Source organism: Tauraco erythrolophus, chromosome 3 (assembly GCF_009769465.1).
Source record: "Tauraco erythrolophus isolate bTauEry1 chromosome 3, bTauEry1.pri, whole genome shotgun sequence".
Classification (NCBI taxonomy): domain Eukaryota; kingdom Metazoa; phylum Chordata; class Aves; order Musophagiformes; family Musophagidae; genus Tauraco; species Tauraco erythrolophus.
In genome coordinates, this window is record NC_141467.1 from 98,120,216 (window position 1) to 98,138,512 (window position 18,297).

At 41.6% G+C, this 18,297-nt stretch overlaps 1 protein-coding gene across 2 annotated transcripts in view; it reads left to right on the top strand.

The window, feature by feature from the left end:
- Window positions 1–4,315: 4,315 nt before the first annotated feature.
- The window catches only part of KHDRBS3 (KH RNA binding domain containing, signal transduction associated 3), a 109,218-nt gene continuing 95,236 nt past the window's right edge, over window positions 4,316–18,297 (top strand). For both annotated transcript variants that reach the window (XM_086609578.1, XM_086609579.1), the window contains exon 1: window positions 4,316–4,403. In XM_086609578.1, coding sequence (XP_086465704.1) covers window positions 4,316–4,403 — 88 coding nt within the window. The remainder of the gene's footprint in view (window positions 4,404–18,297) is intronic.

Consider the following 18,297-nt stretch of genomic DNA (forward strand, 5'->3'; position numbering starts at 1 on the left):
AATACAGTGGCAAACAACTTACATGCCTGAAAGTCTTTTTTTTCAGAAACACTTTTCTTTTTCACAGAACACTTTCTTCCTGCAAACCTTTTCTCTCTTAGAAATAAATGTAGAGAAAGAGGGCATAAAATATGAAAACAATATAACAAATCTTTTAGAAGAAACAACCTTAAGATAGCTGATAATGAAACGAGTTTAATTAGGGACAAAAATAGCCTAACCTTTGAACTATGGCACAAGAGGTATAAAAGAGAAAGCCATGAATTTTTAGAAGCAAGCATCCAGAATTTTTGAAAATGGTTTGTGATGGATGCCTTGATAGGACAGTATACTCTTACCTATTTTTTCATACTTTTACTCACGTGCAAGTTAAAAAAAAAAAAAAAGAATGGCCACAGGAATATTGGAGAAAGAAGCACAATGGTAATTTTAATGTGCCTAATAGAAATTGGCAAGTGATATATTGGAATCCTAAAGAAGACAGCACCTACTTAGCAACATGCTAATCAGAACTGTGGTGAGTCACGTCAAGGACATATTCACTAGATGTGGTATTTGTGACAAATTATTTCCCAAAATAGACCTTGCTTCTATAGGTCTTCAGCTGTATGCATTTTAACGAGCCGAAGTCTCAAATAAATAACGATTTCGTAACAGTCTGTTGTGGTCTGAGCTTTAAATCAGGAACCCAGAGGTAAATCAGAGGTGAGAACTACATTAGAGCCAGGCAAAGTCTACCATGGTCAGTGGCAGCTTGGTATGATCATCGAAGAAAGGGACTAACACAAGTCATACAAAATAAAAATATGAGTGAACAGTAATTCAGGCAAAATTACAAACACTTAGGTGTACTTACAATATTAGGAACAAAGACTTAGATGGTGAAAACACTGTTATGCTGACCCAGCAAATATGGAAAATGTATCTGCAATAGGTTCTACAGAACCTACACACCAAAGAGGGGATGCAGCTCACTTTCAGCATCCTCACATGTAGTCCCCCGGTGTCCCACTGGCTGCATCAAAAGGTACAAGAAGCAAGAAAGTGAGTCTAACCCCTGAGGGTGAAGGTACTAACATGTCCGAATGCTTCTGTTGCATAGGAATATTAATTTTGGCATGTACAATTTTTGCTTATAAACAGGCAGGCGCCACTGTCTGGTCTGACTATAGACTGAAGGGAAGTAACGGACATCACTCTGACACCGGTTCTTGACTGAGGTACACCTCCCAAACTTCCTGAGACTACCACATACACATAGACAGCAGAGCTGACATGGGTAAAAAACGTTTGGTTTATTGTTGAAGAGTAGGGAAAAACACATCTAAATCGTGAATTTTAAAAATTCGGACTCACAGCCTTTAAACATTTGTGAATACTAAAGCTAATACTTACCGTGCAGTTCCTCGATGAAGCTGCTTTTCAAGCTCTTTATAGATTTCAGTAGCAAGAAAGCGATCAGTCTTGAAGAAGTGAATGCTTCCTGCCTTCCATGGAGAGTAAGAGCTACACTCTGCAGGCTTCTCCCAGTTAACCACATCCTAGGTTGCTTTCTATGGCCTGAGGCTCATAATTTCCCTTTTTTTCTGTCCTACTCTTGGTTTATTACATCCTAGTGAATTTCATTGGAGAAAACAATGTGCTGCACTTGTGTGCAGGTTTGAGTTTGAAAAATAGGGTAAAATGTGGATAATTTTATAATTCCAATATTACTATAGACCTCGTAAGAAACAAGTCTTCAGACACCCAGTAAGTCTTACTCTATCATAAGCCAGAGGGAATTGGTATAATTTGGGAAGAAATACCGTGGTTTCTTGAAACACCAAATGCTTACTTAATCAGTTACCAGGGGGAATATGACTCTCTCCAAGAAGGGTGCATTGTGTTTTATGACATTTGTAATAATATAGCCACCTTTCTGTCTGAGGTCCTGTGTGCTGTAGAGGGACTTTAATACACTTTTGGCTTTACTGGCAAAGATAGGGATTATTTTGCTCCAGGACATTCAATAAAGATTACCCTGCTACATATTGTTCTCTGTCAGAGTTATATGCGCCTGCTTGTTTCACAGCAGATGGCTGCATTTCAGCAGTTTAATATAGAAGATGTATATGGAAGGTTGAAATAAAACATTCATTGTAATCCAACTTCTTCCAGGTGCTTGTTATGTTTTAGTTGTATCCATCAAGCTTGATGTCATGCAGAATTTTATATTATAACTTTGTAAATTTGTTTCTGTTAGTCCTGGGTCATGATTTATTTGGAACAGTTGTAGAGAGAAGATAAATCAAGTATATTTCGTATTGTAACATACCAGACATTGTTTTATGATAGTCTAGTCTGTAAAATACAACAAGAAATAAGATACCTTAATATATGCTCTTTCTGTTTTAAGGGTGAAAGAGCACATGTAATTCTGAAAAGACAGCCTTAACCTCTGCTTCCAAGCGTTGAGTGAGCGATTTCTCATGCTAGCCTTTTTTTCAGAGCTTTTTTCTCCTCATCTTGCAAGGATACGACTACGATACATTGCAAATATGGGTTTTTTTTTTTCATAAAATAGAAAAGTAAATGTGTGATTATTCGATTCAGAGAGATAAGAATGTTTTCAGTATTTTCAGTGGTCTTTTAACTGTAGCTTATCACTTAAAAGTTTATCGGCTTTTCCAGTAAATGTTGGTTTAAAACCAACAGAGGAAAATGCTACTTTAGCATTATGATTTTGCCTTCAGTCAATTAACAATTTTCCTCTGTTTTGCCCTTGTGCTCTGTTACAGAGGAGAATAGTCGGTCTTGCTTCCTTCGGGCTTTTGTCACCCAAGATTCATTGATGAAAACACCTAAGGTCTAACGAGGAAGCTATGTAAAGCCTCAAAGCTAAAGATCACAGTGAATAATGATCTAATATACCAAGTGTATCCACTGAAAAAATAGGAAAATAGGCTTGAGCAAGGGCTCTTAAACTTTGCTTCTCATAAAACAGGCTGCTACTGAATCACAGCCCACTTAAAATGGCCCATCTGTGTAATTCAGCGGAAATAAGATTTTCTGGCTAGTATCTAAGAAGTGCTTTGTATTACTAGAGGCGTAAGTACAAAATGCTGGATCAATAAAGAGCACCGCTGCCCGGAGGAGAAAAAGAAGTTAAAATCGCGGTTTTTCTCCTCCTTTAAAAACAAATCTTGCCTTTCGTCGTTCCCTCTCCCCTCGAGACTTCAAAGGGAGAGTCAGGCCGCTCTCCCGGCTCCCCCGATCCCCTCTCACCCCCGCGTCGCCCCGAGGAGCGGGTCTCGAGGAGCGGAGCGCGGCGGGCAGCGGGCGGGACACGCCGGGCGGCCCCTTCTCCCCTCGCCGCGCTACAGCTCCGCGCTCGGGGCGCCGGTGCCCACGGGGCGCTCGTGTAGCGAGGCGGCCGCGAGCTCCCGGAGGGAAGGAGCGCCGGCTCCCCCCTCAGGAGAGGGTCCGCTGCGGGTTTTCACGGGATCCACCGCTCCTCGTCTCCTCGCAGCCCCTCGGAGCCGCCGCGCTGCGTGAGGATCCGCCGGGAAAACGTTCCCTCAGCACCCCGTGCGCCCGGCGCGAGCGACACCCACCCGATGGGTGGCGGGGCGGGGAAGGAAGAGAGCGGCGACCAATCCGGCGCTGCGGACGGTCCCTGACTGACAAGCCACATCACCCAATAGGAGGCGTCGCTTTAGTAGGCGGGGCGACAGGAGGGGGCTCTAGTATCACCGCCCGCTGGGAGGAGCCGGGGGCGGGGCAGCGGCTCGGGGCGGGGCTCGGCAGGCAGGGGCGGGGCGTCCGGGCGGTTGGGGGCGCGGCCTCGGCGGGGCTATTTAAACGCGGCGCGGACGCTCTCCACCGCTCAGTCGGCGCAGCGTGGCGAGGGGGGCGGGTGCGGGAGTGGGATCGGGGTCTGCGCGGACGCCTCGCGTTTTCCCTTTCCTTTTTCGCGCGCGCGTGTGCCGGAGGGGCCCGTCCCGCCTGAGTCAGCGGCATCCGAGCTGCTTCTGCCCCTCCTTCCCCTCCCTCCGCAGCCCCGCGCTCCTCCGCAGAGGGATTTCTCCAAGCCCCTTGTCCGGAGTGGGGGCGCGTCCTCCCGGCCCGCGCCCCTTCCTTCCCCGCTCCCGGCCGGGGGCTTGCGGCGCTTCCCTCTGGATGCGTCCCCGCAGCCCCGGGCGGGAGGCGGCCAGGGGGAAGCGCTGCCTCCGAGGATTTACCACCGCCTGGGACTCAGACCTGCTCCGCCACCGCCCCCTTCCCCGTGGGGGCACCCGGCGCCCCGGCTTCGCTGCCGCTCCGGGCCGCCGCCGCCATGGACGAGAAGTACCTGCCCGAGCTGATGGCGGAGAAAGACTCGCTGGACCCGTCCTTCACCCACGCCCTGCGGCTGGTCAACCAAGGTGAGGGCCTGCGGGGCGCGGCGGAGGCGGAGCGGGGCCGCTTCGTCCCGCCGGGGGGTGACGAGCCGGAGTTGGTGACGGCCGCCGAGGGTGCTCGGTGAGGGAGTTCCTCGGTGTTTTGTACCGCTTGGTGGTTTTTTTTCTGTGTTCAGGCTGACAGTGATTACCGGCTCCTGCCTCTTGCCCCGTGGAGGAGCTGGGGGGCTCTGCCCGGCACCGGCGGCCGCTGCCCGGGCACAGTGCTCCGTCTGCCACCCCGGCGCTGCCCGTGGCGGTCAGCGAGGCTTCCTCTGGCAGGTGGAGCATCTCCCCCAAACACCAGCGAACGCTGGGCTGCCTTCCCAGATTTCTTCTCTTCTCTAGGTGTTTTATTTTTTTACAATAGCGCAGGCATGATCGCTCACTGCTTGAGCTGTAGATTATTCCGAGTTGCATTGTTGTGTAGAACAGCTTGCGTCTTACGTGCTCGGCTTGGGCTTCAAGTCGATTAAAACAGCAAAAGGTTTACCTGTTTTACCCTGCTAACGCGTTTCTGAACAGTAAATAGCTTATTGTTTATATACGTGTGAGCCTTTTTAAAAGGGACCCTGCAGCCTATGTCCTTTCTCAGGAACTTTTGACTCTGTGACTAAAATATTAAGGAACCAGCAATACGTTTTGGTGAACCTTTTGAAAACCCAAAAGCATATTTTCTTTTGCAATTATATAACTCCAAATAATAAGTGATTCTTACCCCTTCTACGTCTGACATGTCAGATGCACTTTAAAGTGCTAGCTCTTTCTTTCAGTGATGCTATACTGAATAGAAAACTAATTCTATGTGATTTACAGTATGGTTTAATGTAAATTTGGAAATATTGTATAATTGGGAGGTGACTTTCAAGTACAGCTCTGCAGAGACAAACACTGGATACAGTGCTTGGAATGGTCAAGTGAAATAAGTTATGAACTGATCTTGCAGTATAACTTAATGACAGCTGAAATGATTTTGGCTTCCATGGAAGTGATTACAAAACTGTGCTAGTGTATTTTACTTCCTGTAACAGGAATGGATCTAAATCAATGTGGCTTCTTTTAATGCATTGTTGTAGTTTTTGATGTGTAATGGACTGCAAATGCCCATCTCTAAAGCAGAAGGAGAATCAGCTATTGTCTGAAATATTCTGGAGTTAGGAGTAGCTGTGATGGTTTCAGCTCTGGAATGTGTATGCCATGTGATTTATTGTAGCTACGTGTCCTTGTATGGTTGGTATTTTGTGTATTTTTTCCTAACTTTGAATTTGTAAAAATGCTGCTGTTGGTAGTGGCAGAAGGAGTATTATATTAATAAGTATGTATTTGTATTGTTTGCTGTAAGTAAAAAAACTTGTGAAATTTTATCTTGATGGCTGAGAATTTGAGGCTGCAAATTAGTAAAGCTTTTCTCCAGCTAATGAAGGAAGACTTTTTTTGTGTATATAAATTATTTCAGTAAGTTACAGAAGTATGTGACTTACTATTTTGCAAACAATGTTTATGGAAGTAGATATGATTGTGTGCTGTTATCAAAATGGTGACTTTTTGGGACTGTGATAGTTTTTCGAGGTTCTCATTTCAATTAGAAATTAGAGGACAAACTTCTACTTGGTATCTGCATGCGTAGTTTCAGCTCCAAAAATAAATAATAATGTCAGTGAAAAAATGTTAGATGGACATGGATCCACTGTTTTTAGTATATCTCTAGATTATTTGCTTAAATTGAAAGTGAAGTCTTGCATTAAATGTGCAGTATTTCACATTAGACACGGTCACACTCCTTAATCTTTTTTTACCTATCAGTTGATTAACTCCAGTTTAAAACTTAAATTTGTATAATATCTGGGTAAAACAGATATTTTAGGCAGTTGTAGAGTCACCAAAGAACCAGGTAAGCTGAAGTGACTGTATAGTACAAGTGGGAAATGTAAGAGGAGGTAGTTTACAGACCCAACCTGTCATGACATTAACTTTGTCAGTGACTGTTTTTTTCCTTCTCAATTGTAGTGATTCTGTGCAGTTAAATGAGGGTGGATATTAGTGGATATGTAATAGTTCTGGCCTGTACTTCATACATCGGGTCCACTGAGTTCTTTCTAGGATAGTTGAGTGCACAGGCAAATGATATGGCTTGTCTAATTTTTTTAAACTGGGTTTGTGGTTTGTTTAGCTTTTCAATTTAGAAAGAAGCATGTTTCTAATTTCGACTTCTTCCAGGTGTGTGTGAGAATGCCTTAGCAAAGGTTTTAAGTGCTTAAAAGAAACAGCTTAATTATGTAATAGCATTTTGGTGTCTTAATACTATTACATTTACTATCTGTATTTACTTAAACTGAAATACTGTGGATCAGCCAAGTTCAGAAACCCGAGATTGGTTTGTAAGAATTGTATAGTTGAATTACCAAATCCTTCCAAGGTGCTAAAGGCATTGAAGTGTATGTCCTGCTTAGACAAAAGAACCAAATTACTAACAAATTTCTAACCGTGTTGAAATTTGATTTCTAGGGAAAAGTCCTCTTATCTCGACTTCTAAAATGTGTTAATTATAGTTCCCAAATGGAAGTGGACGCATTTGCATATTACGCTTATAATTACAAACTATAATTTGGGTATGCACAAATTACATAATGTTAAATGATACAGGGAAAAAAAAATGGAGCTTGAGTTCCAGGGTAGCCTTTCAGTTGGAAAAGAACAATGTGGAGATAACTAGGATGCTGCAAGAACACTTTCCTGGGCGGCATTATTCATCTGTATTTCAGAATGAAGAGATTACAGAATTTCCTCTTGCCCTGATAAAACCTTGTTCTAAGCATTTTGAAAGCATTAAAATGAAAGATTGATATCCTTCATTGTTCCTGCATAGTACGTGGAAGTGCTGATTTTCCTTGTTGAAAACTCTGCTCAAGTATTGATGACTTGTCTCTTAGGGACATAAGACCTATTGCTTACATTTTGCTTTAAACAGTCGTTGAAACATTTGGCTGCTGTTTAAATTTTACAGCAGTAGGAATCTCTTGCAGGAGACTAGACTATATCCTTAGCTCAAATTAAGATGATTTACTCGTATATTTGAACATTAAGCCTTCCTAAAAAGCGGGTGTTTTTACCTGTAAACCTTTAAAAATGTTATAGATTGGAAGTAGACTTATTTTGTATGTGTAGTAAGGTGACCATGTTAATAGGATTAATTTGCAGCTGGTACCAGACAATAAGAACTGGAACATTATGTCCAATTATTATGAGTTCTATAATTAAAGAACCTTGGGAAAGATGAGGTTCTGTGAAAAAGCAGGAGTTGAGTACATGTGTGTTTGTATTCCTGTTTACAATTGTCAGGTTCTCATCTTTATGCACAAGCTGAGCAATATTTTTGTACGTGAAAGTGATGCTTGTTCTGAGATCAGGCTTGTTTTTTGTGTCTATCATTGCAGGGCACTGAGCAGCTTTACTTTTTAACCTTTGAGACCTTTATTTTGAAGGCTGACTTTGCATTTGGGGTTGTATGTAGATGTTGGTAAATGCACAAGTGTAAGGTTAATTGTCGTATCTTAGTTCACGAGTGATGCTGTAAAAATATTGAAAGATCTGTAAGAGAAGAGCTACTTTATCTTCATTGTCGTCTTTCACATCTATGCATAGTATAGATTTATGACAAGTATTTTGTGAATGTTGGGTAAAGTGTGTGAAACTGCAGATGGAAGAAGCTAACTGTAAATAAAATGTGTTGATACCAGACATGTTTTGTAACAGGGGAGACATTAAAACGAGTGCCTGGCACTTGTTTGATTTGTGTAAAGTTAAATGTGTAGGTGGAGAGGACCCTGTAATTAGAGTTAGGGCAGCTAAAATCCTTCTGAGTCCCAGTGCCATTGCTGAAAGATAACTTCCTTGTAGACTGTGCCTATGGAATTCTTCCTTACAAGCTGACTTTAGATACTTTGAGAATTGAGGTAATATCTTAAATTGGTGAGGCTTCCTTTAAGTTATCTGCAAGATGATGCACAGGAATATCGTGCCTTCCTATCAGTAGATGGCTGTATGTGCTAGCTGTGTATCGAATGCCTTCACTGAGCTGTGTCCAGTAGCAATCAGTAGAGGCTTGCTGTTTCTTGTGTCAAATTTTGAGTAGGTGTTTAATAATCAAATAGACTGGTACCTCCCTAAATATCGGGTAGAATGTAGTGTGAGGAAAAGCATGCTGACTTTCTGCATTGTGTAAGATATCAACTGATTTTTTTTTTAGCAGGTAATGGATAGCTTTGCAAAAATGAAGTAGGAACCTAATAAATTAAGATTCCATACATGTTATTGATTTTTGAATAAATCTGTCTTGGTATGCAAGGGCTTCTAGGCACTTAGCAAGAATTTTCTTTAATTTTTCGCAATTCTAAAAGATATACTTAATTTTATGCAGTAGAAGTGACATATGTATGTTGTGATATGAATAATCAGTTTGCTACTAAATCATTCATTTTCTTCTGCGGACAGGTGTTTCATGGCATGGAACAGACATGTGGTGCTGCTCGTTCCTAATGTTGTTTCACATACTGTGTTGCTGTGTAACCTCAAACTCTCCTTTATTTCTCATTGTAGTATCAATCATGAGCAACACTTCAACTGTCCTGCTCTTAGAGACTGGCAAAACACTTTATGAAGGTCATTGGTGTTTTGTAAAGCAAATATAGCCGAAGAAAACTGATTGGATTTTAAGATTACTCAGAGCATCCTATTAATTTGAATAAAACAGTAAATCTTGTAATATGCCCTTCAGACAAAGATTTTTTTCAGACAGCAAGTTGCTTTAAGCTTTCTGTCTTAGAGGTTAACTAGAAAGAAGACACTCTTCTGTTTTCTAGTAATCAGACTTCAAAACAACAGCCTATGAAAATGTGCAGGTGGAATTATTATTTATTATTATTTGGCAGGCTCAGTGTGATGAGAAATTTGTGACAGTAATAGGAATGGATATGGTGAGATGGTAGTACCATAAAACCAGGGAAGGCTGACTTCAGTTCTATTTCTGTTTTCTTAACAGAATGAAAAGTAGTAAGATTTGAAGTGAAGAAGGGATATTTCAGAGACTGTCCGTTATGTCTCAGCCTTCCTTGTTCAGTAACACTTCAGAACTTGTGTTTTTGTAATGGTTGGCTCTTTGCTTCTACTGCAGTTAAGCTGTATTGGGAAAGTCATGGGACTTTAACAATTAGATTCCAATCTTGGTCTCTTGAAAGGTTGGGAAAGTTATTTATCAGGTATTCCAGTCATGCTAACAGGGCTGCTGTGAAATGCAGCTGAAGGTGATCATACATACTTCACCCTGCGCTCGTCTGCTCTGAAGCATGACTCTAGCCTGCAGCCACCCATCGATGATCACATTTAGACTAAAGCTGACTTCTAATTCACTTGCACACTTACTTTGGCAGTCAATGAGAGAGATCGAATTTAAAGGTTTCAAATTTAAACTGACATGGTTTGTCACTTTCAATCCTTTTCGACACCAGCCATGCAAATTAAAACTGTAACCTTCTGAGCACTTATTTACAGGAGAAATCAGAGAGAAGGTCACAGCACTGAGTGGCTGCTCTTCTGGCCTGTGGCTTGTTTGACTTAACTTGCCTGTACTTAAAATCTGTGTATGTGACCTTTCTGCCTTCCGAGTTTTTTTCCCCCTCTGATGTCAAGTAGAATTAAGAAACAAAAGAATGTAGGATGTGCTTTGATTTGAAAGAATTGCATATCAAAGTTCAGAGCTGAGTAGCCTCTGTAAAGTATTCAGTGTGGTACTGTGTGGCTTTTTAATTAGTATGTAGTAGTTTCAGTAAAAAACATGTTTAAATGGATTACCTGGTAACTGACACACCTAATACTTTATGGTGAATTAACTGACTGTTCTTAGCTGAGCTCTACAGGAATCTTGCAAGCTTAATGTTGATACATTAATACTGGTTTTCAAATAGAAGAGGATAAAGGGTAGGATGTTTATACTGGGCAAGCAGAGTACCTGGATGAAGTGGAGTTATCTATCCCTGAGACCTGGGAAGGCAAGTATCACCTGTGCAATGGGAGATGCATGGTAGGGGTGGTGGTAGTTCTGGGAATTACTTTAGAGCCATATATTGCTAGCTGAGTGTGACTTCCAAGTATACCATTAGCTAGAAAATTAGTATCTTTTTGGCCTTAAGCTAAGGGCATATGGACTAGAGAATTTAATTTTCTTGCTACATTCTAGGTACAGAAGTCCATGTGCCTTAATCTTTGAGAAGATCATGGAAAAAAACACAATTCTTGGCAAACTTGAAGATCTGTATGCCTCTTGCTGGTCTGATTAGTTTGTGAGTGTGACCATTAACCTGTGGTTTGAGAGCCTTACTACCTTCAGAGGTAAATAAGGGTGCTAAGAGGCCCTTTAAACTGGTGATGAAATGTCTGGCCAGAAAAGTGCAAATGAGAAAAATAACATGCAGTACTTTAGCAATGGATAATTAACTCCTAAATGTAGGAACTGGTACATTTTGCATCTCTTGACAGCATCTTTTAACACTTTTAATTCAAAACGAGATGCATTTCTGGAGATTTGATGTCAGCTAAATTGTTAGACTCCTTACTGAACTGTCAGTGGCTTGGGATGTACAGAAGATACAGGCTGGCTACTTATGCCAAGGAACAAATTAAAGAGTAGCAACTTGAGAGGTGGAATGAAGAAACATTTTTGTTAAGCTGAAATTTATTTTTTAGTTTCTCAACAGCTGAGCAGTGCATATTTTATTCTTTGTATGTTTATACTATCTTAAAATATTCCTTTGCTTGAACCATCATTTATCCGTTGTGTTCACTTACTATTGGTTTTTGTGTTGTAATTTTTTCATCATTTTTCATCATTTTGCCTTACCAGGGTAAAATTAATAAGAAACTAGAGAGTTAAATGAATTTTCTTCCTTCCTATTCTGTTTCCAGTTGCTGTTTTGGTGGCTGCCTTGCATTTCTTATTTGATGTGTTTATCAGGCATTTGGCTTCAGCTGGCAGCTCAACAGGAACAAAGTTGCAAGGAGCAAACAAATGTCAGTTTAATTCTGGTGTTTGGTAAATCTTTCACTTTTTTGGCCTATATAGGTGTTTTTATAGGTCTTTATTTTCTAGGAAGAATTTCTTGACAAAATAATTGGAAACCTAAAAGATTAGAAGTCATTTCAGTAAACCTATTGTTTTTGCACTTAATCCAAAAGAAAATTTGTTATAGCAACTGCTGCAGTGCTGATCTTGGTATAATGTAGTGACAGTGAAAATCTGAAGTTGCAAATCCTTTGAGGATATACTGTTTTTTTCAACTTCATTAATCCATTTGGATTGTACAAAAGGGATAATCAGTAGAGGAAGATGCCTTTTTGTGGACAAGACAATCTAGGAAGAGGTCAAAATTGTTGCTGTTGCTCTGACGCTGAATGCTGTGAGAGTGAATGTATCTGTGTTCTCTTACTGCCTCTGATTATCAGTAACAGTACTCTGGAAAGCAGATGTGTTTGAAAGCAAAAAGTTTTAGATATATTCAGCCAGTTTTTCCTATTACTTTGGATAATGATTTGAAAGATGCAGAAATGGAAGGATTGCTCTTAATGCAGTCGTTTGTTCTTTCATGTGTCTCCTTTTCTGTTGACTGATAATGGACGAAAGTTTTTGTTACTCGTTGCTTTTGATCTGTATCCTAATTAACTAGAGGTGGCAGTGAAGCAGCAATCCTGATGCATCTCTGGTCAGCAGCCCAATTTCTGCTCCCTGAGCTCCTTAGCCCTCCGATGTTGAGGGATCTGATCTTATGTCATCATTCTCATGCTACTGAGCAGAAATGTGCTCTCTTGAGTATAGATTTGAGTGATACAGCTCTGGGGGCTAAACCAGTGAAGTAAAAACCCACTCTTTTCTCTTCTGCCCACCCCCAAACTAATGTTAAATGGCAGATTTCACTTTTGCAAAAGTGAGAAGTGCTAAGATCCATCGTGTCTCATGCTTAGCTATACCCCTTCTTGAGTTTGAACAAAAACCAAGTTTTTTTTTAGACTTGTCTTCACACAGTTTAAGTACAAAGTTCTTGGTCCATTTGTACAGTCATGGAAGTTCAGAAACCTGGAGTGGTTTTTCACTTTATCTGTTTCATGAGCACTTCCAGCCTGCTTTAGGGTCAAGTCTTAATTTCGAGGAAGAAGGTAGTGTCACAGCTGAGTTTTCTGCCTCCCTTACAGAGATTTCTCGAAACTTTTGAGGTAGGTGGAGGAGTTTCTCAAAGTGAGAGAGTTTCTTACTAATGAGGTGACTCAGTTTCTCCATTTAAATCCTGATATGTGGAGGAGCTAACCTGCTTCGCAGCAGATAGGCTGCAGTGATATCTTTAGTTAACCCTTGCTGCTTTTCTAGAAATATCCTAATGGCTTCCTAGGCTGACTAGCCTGCAAGGTGAAACGTGGCACCTTAGTACTAGGTCTTAGACTAGAAAGGACTACTGTGGTCCAATTTGTCTTGTGTAACGCAAATTGGTCTTGAAGATTCTTTTTGCTTATCATATACCCTTGACCTTTTTATTATACAATGCATCCATGGTCTGGAAAAATGATTAGGTTTTTATTGGCCTACTGTATAAAAGTGTGCAACAGAAGATTTATCATGTTTTTAAAGCTTATTGTATCTGTTCTTCAGACATTTTTTTTCTGCAGACAATTGAAGCATTCAGAGAAGCCTTTTAATAACATGTGAAACAAATCATAGAATCATAGAATGGTTAGGGTTGGAAGGGACCTTAAAGATCATCTAGTTCCAACCCCCCTGCCATGGGCAGAGAAATCCTCCACTACACCAGGTTGCCCAAAGCCTCATCTAACCTGGCCTTGAACACTTCCAGGGATGGGGCAGCCACAACTTCTCTGGGCAACCTGTTCCAGTGCCTCACCACCCTCAATATAAAAATTTCTTCCTTATATCTAATGAAAATCTCCCCTCTTTCAGTTTAAATCCATTGCCCCTTGTCCTATCACTACATGCCCTTGTAAAAAGTCCCTCTCCAGCTTTCTTGTAGGCTCCCTTTAGGTACTGGAAAGCTGTGATAAGATCACCCCAGAGCCTTCTCTTCTCCAGGCTGAACAGCCCCAACTCTCTCAGCCTGTCCTCATAGCAGAGGTGCTCCAGCCCTTGGATCATCTTCGTGGTCCTCCTCTGGACTTGCTCCAGTAGCTCCATGTCCTTCTTCCGTTGGGGACTCCAGAGCTGAACACAGTATTCCAAGTGAGGTCTCACAAGGGCTGAGTAGAGGGGCAGAATCACTTCTCTCGACCTGCTGGCCATGCTTCTTTTGATACAGCCCAGGATATGGTTGGCTTTCTGGGCTGCCAGTGCACATTGCCGGCTCATGTTAAGCTTCTCATCCACCAGCACTCCCAAGTCCTTTTCCTCAGGGCTGCTCTCAATCCATTCTCTGCCCAGCCTGTACTTGTGCTTGGGATTGCCCCAACCCACGTGCAGGACCTTGCACTTGGCCTTGTTGAACTTCATGAGGTTCTCACAGGCCCATCTCTTCAGCCTGTTGAGGTCCCTCTGGATGGCATCCCTTCCCTCCAGCGTGTCCACAACACCACATAGTTTGGTGTCCTCAGCAAACTTGCTGAGGGTGCACTCGATCCCACTGTCCTTGTCTCCAACAAAGATGTTAAATAGCACTGGTAAGATGTTACATCACTTCCAACCAGTGCTATTTAAGTGTAGTCATATAAAATGATTGTGAGGGAATTAATGAACTGTTAAGATTAGCAATCCTTATTTTTTCTGTGAATTTTAGGATCTCAGACAATCATGAACTTCCAGCTCTGGAGTCCTCAACACAAGAAGGACATGGAGCTGCCGGAGCGAGTCCAGAGGAGGGCCATGAAGATGATCCAAGGGCTGGAGCACCTCTGCTATGAAGACAGGCTGAGAGAGTTGGGGCTGTTCAGCCTGGAGAAGAGAAGGCTCTGGGGTGATCTTATAGCAGCCTTCCAGTACTTAAAGGGGGCCTACAGGAAAGCTGGAGAGGGACTTTTTACAAAGGCATGTAGTGATAGGACAAGGGGCAATGGCTTTAAATTGAAAGAGGGCAGATTTAGATTAGATGTAAGGAAGAAATTCTTCCCTCTGAGGGTGGTGAGGTGGTGGAACAGGTTGCCCAGAGAAGTTGTGGATGTCCCATCCCTGGAAGTGTTCCAAGGCCGGGTTGGATTGGGCTTTGGGCAACCTGGAGTAGTGGAGGGTTTCCCTGCCCATGGCAGGGGGGTTGGAACTAGTTGGTCTTTGAGGTCCCTTCCAACCCAAACCATTCTATGATTCTATTAATATGAGCACATTTTTGAAAGAGTAGAAGTGTTCCACAGTGGGTTTTCCTGGAAGGTACCTGTAGAGCATCTTAAGTATAGTGATGCTGAAATTTTGAAGATAGAGCTTACCCAGGAAGGTTTATGGATGCTCTGTCAGGAGACTCTGTTGTATTAGCAGTAGGTCACTAGATATTAAACATCGGGCAGTTTTAAATTTTGCATGGAACTTTTTCTGAAGGGCTTTGTAGGCCATTTTTTTGGCATTATTTAAACTACCGGGCAGCCCGTGTTTTCGGCATGACGGCACTGTGACGTGGTTAGAGGAGTGGGGGGTGGGCATGCCAAGCCAGCCCTGTCGGGGCTCTGGGGGTGGGCAGAGGGCTGCCAGCCCCGCAAGGAGCAGCCTGGAGCTGCTTTGTTGGGATCTGCTATGGTGGGAGCGCCCACACATGCAGATGCTGTTGGTGTTCCTGTGTCACAGGAGCTCTGGCAGCCCAATGTGTCCGTCTGCTGCCTAAAACACGGGTCCCTCTGGAGTGCCGGTTAGCTGAGGCTGCGGTGCTTAGGGATTCATGCTGTCGGTATTACTTTTCCTGTAGCTTCACTATATGGATATAAAAGGTTGATGCTCAAGGTGTAATGGCTTTAATTGGTGAGTGGCCTGTTGGGAATTAGCACTGGTTGCATCTTTCTGCTTGACTGTCTTGTAGGAATTGGTTTGTTCTGCTCATGCCGTGATCAAATACAGATGGAGTGCTGTGGCTGTAGTAGAAGGACCCTATCTTTGGACACAGTTTCCGAATACAATTGAGATATGGATGGCACCTGGAATAGCTTTGGCCTGTGCTCTTCTCTGGATGTATGCTTTGACTAGCAAGACTGCTGTCAGTCAGTCCAATTTGATAAGTGTTGAATGAAGCTTAAAAGTCTGGCAAAATACTTCTTTTAAAACTTTAAGCTCTTAGAATATCATGCTTTTATCAACTGATAATATCAACAGAGTGTAGGGAAACTACTCTAATGTTATCTGTCATTTGTTTATAGATCCACTCACAGAACTTAGTAATCTCCTGAAATAATAGGCTTTGGAATGCTACATAAAGTTCACATAGGTCAATATAAGGTTAATTAAAATTGCTGATGTGTATTTCATTATACATAAGTGGCAAGTAGCTGAGTGAGATCAGCTCTATGAAGAACTGTAGACAAATTATCCTTTTTAAATTAATGCCCTGATAGAGGAAGATGGGTGTGATTTTCTTTCTTAACCAGTAGATGACAGTTTCTTTAGACTTCAGTGGTATGCTGAGCATTGTGCTAATGTAATGTATTTTCTGTCTCTGAGCAGTTTGTAGGTCCTCAAGGCACTGATCCCTTATTTTTGTCAATGTGCTCAAAGCAATGACATAAGCTTTCGATGACTGATAGTCTAGGCTAGAAGGCTACCTGTTATGATGGCTTGCATGTGAAGATGATTCTGTGAAGTTAGCTACTTTGGGCACTAACTAAAGTACTCAGCTTGCTGGGTAGCCTCCTGCTTGGTCTTTCAGCTGGGGAAAACAGTGAAATATGAATAAAAAAAATGGAATAAGAAGTACTTTTCTTTCTCACTTTGAAGTAAAATGTATACCTATAGGTCTCATTCCGTATGGTCCTTTCAGAATCCTTTGCTAAACTTAATATTACTGTATTGGAGTAATACTTGACCAGAGCTCAAACCTGTAGCTTGTGAGTAAACTTTTCAGAAGTAACTACTCATTATTTGTAAGTGTGCAAGTGATGCTAATCATTGTCAACATTTGTATGAGGTATTTTCAGGCACCTCATTTGGAAAGTTTTGGTGCTGTGAATGAAGCTGAGATTTGAAGCTTTTCTGCAGAGTCATGTGAAAAGAGCTGAGTGTAGAGAATACAGAAAGCAAGCATAATCCCTTTTTTCAGATTTGGCACCTTAAAACATGGCTGTACATCACTTGTCAGTAATGGATGTCAAGCTGTGTTGTAATAAAACAAATGTTAGAGCATTATTTTCCCTTCATTTTGTTGATGACTAATTAGCTATTTGAGCTGTATCAATTATAGTCAATCAGCTTTTGGTAATAACACCCTTTCCCTCTTCACCTTACAGTATTTCATCCTCAAGACAGCTATCCTGACATGGGAGAAATTTTTACATGTAACTAATTGAAATCCTAACAGAATAGTGAATGCAATTTCAAGCTAGGCCACGAAATTAAGAATTAAGAGCAGAGATGGCCCCTTCAGAAAAATGACTTAAAGAGAGTAGACGTTCCTGGCCACCTACATAGTTAACCCCTTGCTTCTTGTCAAGAGGTGTTGCAAATAGATAGTTATTATGCAAGGGTAAAATAAGAGCTTGATGAATTTAGTGGGGGGGAAAAAAGCTTGTCCTAAGTTCTTACTGATAACTTAGTGTGATGTTCATGTTTTTTATGATACAGCTGTAGTAAATTGGAATATTAAGCTGTTAAATTAGTTGTATGTTGCTTGAGAAGGGGATACTACAAAAAAAGAGCAATTCTGGGAATGTAGTTCTATTTATATTCAACGAAGATTCATTCTAGCATTTCTGGTACTTCCTTGCTCTGTGAAACTCTGAGTCTTTAAACCCTTGTGTCAAGTTTGGTAGAGGTACTTGTTCCTGTATTTCTCCTGATGGCTTGAGAAAGAATTTAACTTCTCCCTTAAGTGTTCTTTCCAGTTTCATTATTAGTGGACAGTCAGATCTTTTCAGTTCAGTTAAGCACCTTTATTTCTTGGGTTTATGCAAAGTAGCACATTCCAGCATTTTAGGTGGTTATTCTGTTCATAACTAGGTAAGTCATTCCTGTGCTTGCTCTAAAATTAATGAATCAAGAAGGGGAAGTGAGATTTGAAACTTAATAGATATATGAACTGTTCTTTAGGAAGACTCATTCATGGGACCATAAGTAGCCATTATGACCGTTTTGGTCTTTTGTTCTTCCCAGATGCACTTTTATGCTTTACTTCTCTCTAGTAGCAAGGAGTGATAGAACAATCTACTACATTAAGTCATTATTGCTGTCTCAGCTGTCCTTCATCCTTTGGGCACCCAGACCCTGAATTTCTTTGGCAGTTGCGTGTTTTTTTTAAATGCATCCCCTTTGTCTTCTGCCACATTTAGAAGGTAACTTTATCCTTTTGTAAAGTGGACCATCAAAATTTCCTTTCCCATATAGAAGCAATTCAAACATCACTGAACCAAGAATTAATGGCATGTCAGGTTCTTGGTGTTGGCACTTTTGTTACAGTTTCTTGGCAGATAGAAGTGATGAAGGAGCTGAAATTTGAATATATGGGATTGTGAAGGCAAGTGGGGGACAGGCAAGGCAGGTGTCTGTGGATAGTACCAACTCCTGCGTTTTCCCAGCGCTGCTGTTACTGATACGACCAGTTCAGTTTTGGTTTTGCTGTCTCACCTTCAGTGTAGTTGTTCTTCCTTGGCTGTGAATTGTTCCACTGCACTTAAAGATGTCAACTGCCTTGTTCATGTGACACTTTCTAGT